At 43.9% G+C, this 12,234-nt stretch overlaps 1 protein-coding gene across 5 annotated transcripts in view; it reads left to right on the top strand.

Moving 5' to 3' along the window:
* Positions 1 to 105: 105 nt before the first annotated feature.
* Positions 106 to 12,234, top strand: part of CSTF1 (cleavage stimulation factor subunit 1) — a 65,331-nt gene continuing 53,202 nt past the window's right edge. The window contains exons 1-4 of one of the 5 annotated variants that reach the window (XM_029611709.1): positions 106 to 242; positions 1,544 to 1,739; positions 2,584 to 2,861; positions 11,212 to 11,409. In XM_029611709.1, the coding sequence (XP_029467569.1) occupies positions 1,571 to 1,739; positions 2,584 to 2,861; positions 11,212 to 11,409 (645 nt within the window). In that variant the 5' untranslated portion in view covers positions 106 to 242; positions 1,544 to 1,570. The other 4 variants (XM_029611705.1, XM_029611708.1, XM_029611707.1 and 1 more) reach the window with 4 other exon arrangements.

Here is a 12,234-nt window from a genome sequence, read left to right as displayed (position 1 = left end):
CCTGCGCACAGAGGACCGACGCTGTAATAAACGTTAAAAAAGGCGGTGGCGTGAGTCGGTTGTGGGAATGATTCTTTGATGCGGCACCTTTAAAAAAAAAACCTCTCAGGGGTGTGGGTCTGAAGCGATTATATGGGTACTGTCACATCCTTCCTATTGACCTGCACAATCTGGCGGATTGGTTTCCGCTTCTACTACGTCATCAGCGTGGGACGGTCGCGCGATGGAGACGTCGTTCGGAGGTACGCTCTTTCCGTTGAAGGCCGGCCATTGTGGTGAGCGGGTAGAGGCGGGAAGGGAGTGCGGTTCTTTGGAAGGCTTTTCTCTTTGGTTTGGTATTGTGTTACGCGTGACCACTCTTACCTCCGGGAGCTGGAATCCTGTTCCCTCTCTAACAGTGAATGGCTAGGGGGTGCCTGAGTTCTGCTCCTTCCTTTTGAATAACTGCGGGGCCTGCGGTCCATGGGTTTAGTGATTAACCTGGGGCCTGAGCTCTGCCCCAATCCCGCCTGGGTTACTGGAAGCCTATGTCCTGCAACTCCTCCTGGAACCCGCCCCCAGTTTCTTCTCTATGCTGTAATGAAAGCCTGAAGAACTTGCGCCCACCCCGCCTTGCTGACCGTGGTCTGTGTTGTGGGTCATATTATTGGTGGTCGCTGGCAGTTCGATGTACAGTGTTTCTTGAGTTTGGTAGTTATGATGCTGCTGAATAAAACTGTTGGTCATTGCATTGTTGGTCATATAGTTAGAAGCACTTCCCACAGAAGTGGTTTAATTCATGACTCCCCATTTTTTTGCTTGCTTACATAAATATCTATGAAAATGTAAATGAAGTTTGGTCTGAGCCTGGAATAAGCTTCAGTGATGCGCAGAGCTGTTACTTATTAGGAAGACACTAATACTAGTCTGGTTAAATATTATGCATTGATTTTAAACTTTTAGTGGTCATTTATGATGCCTGTTGGTTTAGTGCTGCTTTTCATAGCCTTTAAGAGAGCCATATCAGCAATGCACTGAATCTGAAAGAACCACATTTTAATGTGATCTTGTTGAAGTGATGTTATATTCACTTCAACAGATATACAAATACAATAACATTGTCATGTAAACACATGCATACTTTATGTATTAATAGATGAAACATGTAAACCGCCTACCCGGCGATAGTTAACTCTGTTAAATGTGAACCGGAGTGATATGTATTGTATACAGGAACTCCCGGTATATAAAAACCAAAAATAAATAAATAAATAAATCATGCTATTTAGCCTGAATTGATAAATGTCCACAGTTGCTGATTTTGATTGACTAAGTCCTTTTGTAATCCAACTTTCAAAAGTATAGTTATGTTGGTAGTGCAGGAAGTGTAATGCTGATTCTTAACATAATAATATCTAGAATGCTGTTAACATACCTAGAATATGATTCTGTTGAAAATAGAGTAAACTAAACTCTCTTGATATGCATGTGTATTGACCAGTGAAATACTTCACTTCTGTGTCTGAAGAGAATGCCTGATTAATGCCAAATATTTTTCTTCCAGACTCTATATAGGCATTTTTTGCTCACCATGTATCGATACAAAATAAGTCTGAAAGATCGTCAGCAGCTTTATAAGCTGATGATTAGTCAGCTGCTATACGATGGCTACATCAATATCGCCAATGGTTTGATAAATGAGATAAAACCACAATGTGTATGTGCACCATCTGAACAATTACTGCATCTCATTAAAGTAGGTAAGTGGCAATCCATAGATATACAAGACATAGAAACATAGACCAAGATAGCAGATAAGAACCCTAAGCTCATATAGTCTGCCCAGTTTATTTCCAGGTGTATGCCATAGGCCCTGCTTGATCTCTGGCTTTCTCTTCACTTCTTCAACATAAAATTACATGCATAACAAAATCCTATTTGGTTTTTTTTTTTGTCCTAATATTTTCTTTTTTTTTGTCCTTTTCCTGAAATGGAACCAATGCTAGGATTCTTCATTCACAACTACCTGTTACTAGTTCACTCATTGCAGCAACAGTCCAGAAACGAAAAGCCATGCACAAAGACTTTTCTTGGAACCCACCAGGTGTCATCTTTAATGATAACCATGACACCCTTCTCCCCAAGGACTTTGAATGCATCCCTAGTAGATGGATGCGAAAGGCCCATTCTGGGAATCAAACTGGAGCCTTCCACATTTCAGCACACTGCACTGCCATTGAGTCACCAGGCTGATCCCTATATTTTCTTGTAACTGTTTCAGTTTTGAAAGTGAGTTTGAGTAGGTATCTGTAGAGAGTGAAAATGCCTCAGTAGGGATAATTTAAGGTCAGCATTAAAGCTGAAATGGATTAAACTAATGTAGAAAGTGGTCATGAAAATTTCCCTGGTTGTAAGGTTTGAAGGGCAATTAAATCAATAAGGACTTTTAGGATTTGATTGCTTATTCAGCTAGTGGCATTGGGTTTCATTTTGTCTTTAGTTCTTGGTTATTTATGTGCAGGCCTTTCTGTTGCTCTATGTATCATACCATACGGATAATACTTTGGGAAATTATATGGTTACACTCTGTTCTCCTGCTTTCAGGAATGGAGAATGATGATAGTACAGTTCAGTATGCGATTGGTCGCTCTGATACAGTGGCCCCAGGCACAGGCATTGACTTGGAGTTTGACGCAGATGTCCAAACAATGTCCCCCGAAGCTTCGGAATATGAAACCTGCTATGTCACATCTCACAAAGGACCATGTCGTGTAGCTACATATAGCAGAGATGGGCAGTTAATAGCCACAGGCTCTGCTGATGCTTCAATAAAGATACTGGATACAGAAAGAATGCTGGCAAAAAGTGCCATGCCCATTGAGGTAAGGCATGATTGAATCTGTATCTTAAAGCTATAGATGGAACTTTCAAGTTCCCATGCAAAAGTTTGATTTTAATGCTTATTATCTAGAAAAAGGTGACAGATGTGGGTTTTCCAGAACATTTTGAATCAGAAAATTTTCCAATGCAAATGTTTTTTGTCATTTACAAAAAAATTGCATAAACGTTACCCAGAAAATTTTCCTATGCAGATTTTGCTGATCCCTTAAATAAGGTGGGCAAACGTTTTTGAGCCCAGGGCCACATTACGTTATCATCTGCAACAGGAGCTGGAGCTCCTCAGCATAACAATTCCCCAGAACTTGCTGTAGGCATTTCAGTACCCAGCAGGCTTAAGCACCATCATTTTTAGTACCTGAGGAGCCTCTTCAATCATTGATCCCAGCCTCTACCAAAATCCACAAAACCTTCAACCGACAAGGCATTTTCCCAGCTAGCAGAATACTTCACCTTGGCTACAAATGCAGAACAGAGACAGACCCTCACTAAATAAAAATAAAAGGATCATCAAATATAAATAGAAAGGTGCAGACAAAAAGCTGAATAAAAAATATTTCCAAACAGATGATGAATAGAACATATAATCGATAAGAATAAGGATAAAAAAAATTAAACTGCCAAAAATCAAATATTTCAAAACACAGACATAACAAACACCCAATAATAATAACTAATAGGGATAAAATTGTCTTCCCCTCCATATGTATTGAACATTTGATTTCCAGACACCCTGAGATTGTAGTGGATTAGTGGAGGGGAGCTGGGAGGAATACAACGTCTACCCTGGCTCCTGGCTTCTCATTCCCCTCAAACATGTCCTTCCTCCCCCTTTCTTCAATGTCCTCGTGCAGGAGTGACCGGAGGGCAAGCTGCTATATGCCTCCACCCCCCCCCCTCCTCCATGGCCCATGTTGGGCAGAATGATCCGGAAGATTGAGAGTCACAGGGGGATGTTGCTTCTGGTGGCATCATCATATTGGCCCAGGAGACCATAGTATGCATATTTGCGAAGACTTCTGGTAGACTTTCCCCCTCTTGCTTTCGGCATTCATGGATCTGCTGCGGCAGGGACCTGTTCTTCACAAAGATCCAATTCAGTTTTGTCTTTTGGTATGGTCTTTGCGAGGGCTCACTTGCTGTAGCGTGGATATTCTACGGCTGTGATTGCTACCATACTGCAGGCGAGAATGTTCTCCACTTCCTTAGCCTGTGTGCGGGTTTGACGAGTGTTTAAGGCTTGGTGTGAAGATCAAGGGGTTCTTCCTTGTTCGGTTAAGATCCTGTTCATTTTGTAATTTTTGCAGGATGGATTGAATAAAGGGTTGGCCCTTAATTCCTTGAAGGTACAGATAGTGGCTCTTGCCTGTTTCAGGGGTCAGGTGAATGGTGGACCCTTATCGGCTCATCCTGATATGGTCTGTTTCTTGAAAGTAGTGAAACATCTTCATCCTCCCTTGCAGTTACCGATGCCCTTGTGGAATCTTATTTTTATTTATTTTATTATTTATTTATTGGTTTTTATATACCGCCGCTCATCAAAGATATCGCGTCGGTGTACAGATAACAAAACAAAATACGCCGTAGCGTTGAACATAGAACAAGTTAATAATAGTTGAGAACTAATACATAAGCAACTAACAGTAGTAACAAAAAGTAGCTTAAAAGGCAAAACTTACAGAGGAACCAGTTATAACTTAAATAGGGGGGAAATCAGGGGGTGGGGCGGGAGGGGAGGAGGAATAAAGATTGGGAATGCAAGGCTTTAAAGGGCGTTGCATCTTAGAAGAGGCACTAGAGTGGAGTAAAAGGCATTATAAGAGCTGCGTAGCGATTATATACAAGCAAATATAGGGTTACCACGGGAGAAAAAGAGAAGAGGGAGGCGATACAAGAAGGATAATGTCTATTATGACTGAAGGGATGGGTAGAAGGTGGTTGAGGAGGAGCAGAGAGGGATCATGTGTATCCAAAACCAAATCTTAATTTGGTTTTGGATTTCTTAGCATGCCCTACCTTTCGACTAATGCGTTACCTTTCCTTGTGGTTATTGACCTTGAAAACGTTTCTTCTGGTAATTTGTTCTGCGCGAAGAGTATCCGAGCTGCAGGTCTTGCTTGCTGGGAGCCGTTCCTTCGAGTGACTCCAGGGACGACACAGCTGTGTACTGTTCCTTCTTTTTTGCCAAAAGTGGTCTCGGACATTCTCTTGAATCAGTCCATTTCCCTGCTGCCTCTGGCTAGGAGAGAGACGTGGAGGAATATCGCCTGTTGCGACCCTTGAATGTCAAGGAGTGGGAAAAGATTACCTCGGATCATTGGGTGCTGGAGGTGATACGAGAGGGCTATGCTCTAGATTTTTTTGTGCCCGCCTTGGGAGGCCTTTGTGGAGTCTCATGTGGTCTCACGTGTCAGTTGGGAGGTAGTGTAGGAGACTCTGCTCACGCTAAAGGCCATTGTTCCTGTCCCTCTGGAGGAGCAGGGTCAGGGAAGGTGTTCCATTTACTTTGTGGTGCCAAAAAAGGTGGACTCCTTTCGGCCCATTCTTGATTTGCAGAAGGTAAATCAGTTCCTTCGGGTCCTGAGCTTTCGCTTAGAGACGCTGTGTACCGAGATGGCAGCGGTTCGCAAAGGACAATTTCTCGCCTTCCTAGACCTGACAGAAGTGTACCTGCACATCACCATTCTGCAGGAACATCAGAAGTTTATTTGTTTCAAAGTGTTGAGTCAACATTTTCAGTTCAGAGCCCTACCGTTCGGCTTGGCAATGGCGCCCCACACATTCTCCAAGGTGATGGTGGTGGTGGCTGTGGCTCTTTGCTCTTCGCACCCGTATCTGGACAATTGGTTGATTTAAGCGTAGTCCAGGGAGTTATGCGAGAAGTCCATCCGAAGAGTAATGTCTACCTTATAGTCTCTCGGTTGGGTTATCAATGTGCAGAAGAGTCAGTTGGAGCCAACTCAGTCGCTGGTTTATTTAGGGGCCCACTTCGGCACTCAGCGAGACAGGGTTTCCTAGCAGCGGACTGGGTGTCACAGTTGCAGTCTTAGGTCAAGCGACTTTTTCGTCTGGAGGTGCCCAAAGTATGGGATTATTTACAGGTCCTGGGGTCCATAGCATTGGTGCACATGAGACCACCTTCTCTTGCCTCTGCTTCAGGATTCCAGGTCCAGTTTCTCGTGGTGGCTGTCTCGTCCCCATTTAAAGAAGGGGATCGATCTGGAGCCTCCAGACTGGGTGGTGGTCTCCACAGACGCAAGCCTCTCCGGCTGGGAAGCAATGTGGTTGGGCCGGTCAGCGCAAGGTCTGTGGAGACCGGAGGAGAAGTTCTGGTCCATCAGTCGCATTGAGATGAGGGTGGTCCATCGAGCTCTGGAGGTTTTTCTGCCCCAGGTCCGAAGTTGCATGGTTCGAGTGTACTCTGTCTACGTGATGGCTGTGGCATACATCAATCGGCAGAGCAACACAGGCTCATGCAGCAGCATTGGAGGGCCCAGAGATTTTTTTGCCTGAGCGGAATGTCATCTCGAACGCCTAGCCGCATCGCACGTAGGGGAGTAGACAACGTGCAGGAGGACTTCCTCAGCAGGCAGCAATTGGATCCTGGGGAGTGGGAATTGTCCCCGGAGGCGTGGAACCACATCTGTGCGAGGTTGGGCACTCCCCAATTGGATCTGATGACGACGTGGCTCAACTCCAAGACGGAGAGGTTCAGTCGCTGAAAGGAACTCTGTTCAATGGGCCTCGATGCTCTGGTATGCCTTTGGCTGACGGGAATTCTTCTATATGTCTTTCCTCCTTGGCCCCTCATAGGTCATGTTCTCAGGCCCATAGAATCACATCCCGGGACTGTGGTCGCGGAGACCGTAGTTCACAGATCTGGTGCGACTTGTGGTGGAAGCTCCTCTCAGTCTGCTCATCTTCCAGACCTGTTGCATCAGGGTCTCATATATTTCGGATCGGGAGGATCGCTTTTGTCTTGTGACTTGGCTTTTGAGAAGCGGAGACTTCAATTGAAGGGTTACTCCGAACAATTGAAGGGTTACTCCACTCTTCTTCAGTCCAGAAGACCGGTGATTCTATGGCATATATTAGGGTCTGCAAACTGTTTGAATTTTGGTGTCTTCAGCAATGTCTAGATACTCTGGCAGTAAAGGTGTCACATGTGCTGGATTTCCTGCAGCAGGGGTTGTCCAAGGGTTTGGCTTACAACTCGCTTCGTGTGCAGGTGGCTGCCTTGGGTGCACTTAGAGGCAGGTTTCAGGATAGGGAGAGACTGTTTATCCGGATGTGGTAAGGTTCCTCAAAGGGGCTAAGCTGTTACTTCCTCCGGTGCAAACAATCTGCCCGGATCGGAGTCTAAACCTAGTATTTCATGTCCTTTGTGGACCCCCCTTTGAACCCTTGAGAAGAGCTACCCTGAAGGATTTGACTCTGAAAGCTGTCTTTTTGGTAGTTATTTCAGCTCGAAGGTTTCAGAACTTCAGGCTCTGTCATGTAGGGATCCGTTTTTGCGGATTTCCGTGATTGGAATCTCATTGAGAACAGCCTTCCTTTGCTCCTAAAGTGGAGTCTGCCTTTCATGTTAATCAGACGGTAGATCTTTTTTGGGTTTTCCAGAGTGGCCTTAGAGGGCAGTTACGGGATTCCCTTCCTTGTCTTGTTTTGGTTCTTGACGAACAAGATTTATAGTTGAGAGGTATTCATAAGAACATAAGAACATGCCATACTGGGTCAGACCAAGGGTCCATCAAGCCCAGCATCCTGTTTCCAACAGTGGCCAATCCAGGCCAAAAGAACCTGGCAAATACCCAAAAACTAAGTCTATTCCATGTTACCGTTGCTAGTAATAGCAGTGGCTAATTTCTATGTCAACTTAATAGCAGGTAATGGACTTCTCCTCCAAGAACTTATCCAATCCTTTTTTAAACACAGCTATATTAACTGCACTAACCACATCCTCTGGCAACAAATTCCAGAGTTTAATTGTGCGTTGAGTAAAAAAGAACTTTCTCCGATTAGTTTTAAATGTGCCACATGCTAACTTCATGGAGTGCCCCCTAGTCTTTCTACTATCCGAAAGAGTAAATAACTGATTCACATCTACCCGTTCTAGACCTCTCATGATTTTAAACACCTCGATCATATCCCCCCTCAGTCGTCTCTTCTCCAAGCTGAAAAGTCCTAACCTCTTTAGTCTTTCCTCATTCAGCCCAGAGCGGGAACTTCTCATAGAACACACAGAGCTTTGCCTCTGCACGCCTGCGTAGTACCTTCCCTTGCGACTGCATTGCCTCAGTTTTTTTTTTTTTTTATTTCCTACACAGCAACGGTTGTGGGTTCTTCTCACTCTTTTCTCTCAAAGGTTAACTTGCGTGAACCCCAAACGGCACTTTGCAGTACCCCGATGGCTCCGAAAACACCTGGATTCAAATTCTGCCAGTGTGGCAAGATAATGGACATAATTATGCTATTTATGTCTTGGACTGGATCACGACCAGGCATCCTGCTGGGATTGTGACAGGGTGTTTCCACAAGCTCAGCGGCAGAGAGTCGCAAAAATCAAAAAGCTGCATGTGGAAGAAGGCCCCTCCGGCTCGTATGCCCCATCCAGCATTCCGCTCAGTCTTCCCGAGCCGGTAGCCCAACAGGTCGGAGAAACAAAAGTGGGCATCTTCCTTAGACCCAGCTTCTAGTAAGTTAATGTGAAATCCCCGACAGCTAAAGCAGGGGATAAAAAGTCTGAGCAGCCTTGTAATGGCTCTGATACGACGCACCTGCATCAACCGGGACGCTTGGTGCAGATTGGCGTCTGACCAAGGCTTGAAAACCGATGCAGATTTCTGACCGACGCAAGTCGACGGGACACTCCTTCATCCCATGCAAGACTACCTTCATTTGACAGCATGGAGATTGAAAGGGAAGTACTGAACCATCTTCCTATCCCGGTGGAAATCCAGGATATTCTCATTTCTTCAAGAAGACCATCCACAAGAAAAAACATATGCAGCTAAATAGCATAGAAACCACCGTTGGTGTATGTCAGTGGCACATGACCCTTTTCATTTTTCTCCAGAATAGTTAGTCCAATACCTGCATATGCTATACATCTCTGGGCTGGCAATCTTATCTATCAATGCCATAGCGGCGTACCATCCTTCTGTTCAAGGAGCCTCAATATCCATGCACCCTCTAGTCTCTTGTTTCATAAGGGATGCCTTGCGGCTCCGACCACCAATCACACGGCCAGCCATGCCCTGGGACCTGAATGTTGTTTTGGAAGCACTGATGCTCCTGCCTTTTGAGCCAATATCGATATCTTCATTGAAATTTCTCACGTGAAAGGTATTTTTCTTGGTAGCAATAACCTCTGTACATTGGGTAAGCGAGCTTCAAGCACTAGTTCACTATTCTCTGTACCTCCAGTTCTTCCATGACAGTAACCCTACAAACTCTTCCTTCCTTCCTCCCAAAGGTAGTTTTGGTTTTCCATTTGAATCAAACTATAACATTGCTAATTTTCTTCCCTAAACTGCATTCATTCAGTCGGGAAACCTTACTGCACATATTGGATTGCAAAAGAGCATTAGCTTACTATAAGCAAAGAACTAACACACCGAAGAGACACTCCAGCTTTTTTTCTCTTTCAACCTGAATGCTCCTGGATTCCTAGTGACTAAGCGAACGCTAGCAAACTGGTTAACTCAATGCATCCACTTCTGCTATTCTACCAGATCCGGGAGCCTTATTTCAAAGGTCAAAGCCCATCAATTGCGAGGTATGTCTGCTTCAGTCATCCCCCTTCGAAAGGTACGTATTCAGGACATTTGCAGAGCGGCAACGTGGTCTTCACTACACACCTTCACCTCTCATTACTGCCTCCAGCACCAAGTCAAGTCAGATGCATCCATGGGGCAAGAGATACTCCGTCATGCCACTAATTCCTTTGCAGGGATATGCTGCACAGATGTTCCTAAACAGACCACTCCTGATTGAAAATCCTGTGCTCTGTCTCTCTAGCTGGGGAATCCCAGACAACATAGCTAATTCAGCCTGCTTATCTGTGGGGGGGAAAAAGCAAGTTTGCTTACTGTAAATGGCGTTTTCCATAGATAGCAGGATGAATTAGCTATGCCTTCCCACCTTCCTCCCTGGCCACTCTAAACCTTTCTGCCTGCCTTCTTTCTTCCTTACTCTTGCTGCTTCCATGCTTTCGAACAAACTAAGGTGATGCAGGCAGTCGCACGGGAAGGCTTCACGCAGGCGTGCAGAGACAAAGCTCTGTGCATTCAATGAGAAGTTTCCACTCCGGGCCCCCAGGGGGCGCTCCCAGACAGCATGGTCAATTCATCCTGCTATCTAAGGAAAACACCGTTTATGGTAAGCAGACTTGCTTTTACATCACTTGTTTACACTTGTTACCAGGCACTGGCCATCTCCCCCACAAACACCACCTTGCAACTTTGCAACACAAACAAGTAACTAAGGAAATAGCCAATGGCAATGCAGAACCGTATCTCTAGCTATCAAACTGCTCCCCCAATTGACATGTTTTAACTTATTAGTAACGTTTTCAGTTAATGTGCACTAACTGGATGTTAGCGCACCTCAAGTCCCGTTAGTTCACATTAACACAAAATACCAATTTTTACCAAATTTTGTCATTTGTTCAAAACAAGACTAAATAGACAATTTTGTCTTGTTTTGTTGCCATTGTCTATTTCTTTTAAAACATTTGAACATCCCTCTTCTATAGTGTTTCCCCATCCTTTGGCATAATATACCATAGAAGCCAACCCTGTTTCATTTTGCAAACAAGTTAGTCTAGATTGTTGGTCTTGCATTTAATGACTGATGTCTGATATTTCTTATTTATTTTTAGATTGATCATTATGTGGCTTTAATTTTATGTAGTATATTTTAGTTGTTTTCAGTATTATACAATTTACTTTGATTTTTTGTTCTGTGACCTTTTTAATTAATTACCTTTATTTTCTAAACCACCTTCTCAAACTCAAAAAGATCTCTCAAGGTTGTGTACAGCAAGTATTTCAATGTTCATTTTTGATGATGTGTGTTCTTGTCTATGGTTCTCCACATTGAGCTTTTGGAAAAGCAAGATGTAAATACAATTTTTAATTTGATTTGAAAATTTGCCCTTTGTGTATCAAGGATAGTTGGAGACCAGGCATTAGTGGTATATCTAAATCCTGTTCATCTTGGCATTCTGCATCTATGTATTGTGTTGGGATGCTGCGTTTCTTGAAATTCAACTAGCAGAAACATGTGCTCTGTTAACTTCAGTAAATACCTGATCCGGTTCTTTCTCCATAGGTCATGATGAATGAAACTGCACAACAGAACATGGAGAATCATCCTGTAATTCGAACCCTTTATGATCATGTGGATGAGGTGACTTGTCTGGCTTTCCATCCAACAGAACAGATCTTAGCATCTGGTTCTAGAGACTATACTATGAAATTATTTGATTATTCGAAACCCTCTGCCAAACGAGCCTTCAAATATATTCAGGTTAGTGGTTATGGTTTGTAAAAATGTTATACTGTTTTTTTTAAAGGCTTGCCTAGGCACGCTACAAAAGTGGTGTGCCCGGGCCTGGGAAGGAAGGCGGCTGCCGCTATTGTGGTGGCCCCTGCTGGCCAACAAGCAATGCTTAAGGTGCCTCTCAGATATCTGAGATATCTGAGAGGGGTGGAGAAACAAAAAAATGGCATGGGAAAAAAGGAAAGGAACATTTTGTAAATAACTGAATATATTTGTGCAAGATAGCCTTGGCCTTTGGTAAAGTTAGAGACCATAAGCATGTGAAAGAACATTTCATGTGTTCAAACCAGCTTTGAGATCTGATATCTCTTGAAGCCACTTGATTTTCTTAATTTTCCTCTTTGCTGTGACTCATAAACATGTTTGCTGTGAACGTTTTTGAATTGTCTTTTCTAATTAGAACCCACTTTCCCTTACAAGGAAAAAGGAGAATGGGTCAGAAGTACTTTTACACCTTTGGCACACCTCACTTCTCCCACCAGTTGTTTTAATTAATATTTTGCTACTAGAAGTGATGCCCGCAGAAAGAGTTATTCTCACAGAAAATGGTCCCATAATGCTGGGAGGCCAACTTTGTTCTGTACAGCAGAATTTGTGCAGCTAAAAAGTATCAGGTTTAAACTATTTTATATCAGTCTCTGTAAAAATTGGCTCTTACAGTGGCGTTTCTGGATCCTAACTGTCCTTCCCCTTTAAGGGGAAAAAGGGCACCAGGTAGAGGAAAGAAATGCCTCAGAAGAGTTACTTCAGGGAGACGGGTGACGTCACGAACCTGCATGGCGGCCTGAATCG

Source organism: Rhinatrema bivittatum, chromosome 8, assembly GCF_901001135.1.
Source record: "Rhinatrema bivittatum chromosome 8, aRhiBiv1.1, whole genome shotgun sequence".
In the NCBI taxonomy this organism is placed as follows: Eukaryota; Metazoa; Chordata; class Amphibia; order Gymnophiona; family Rhinatrematidae; genus Rhinatrema; species Rhinatrema bivittatum.
This window is presented reverse-complemented; position numbering and strand designations above follow the sequence as displayed.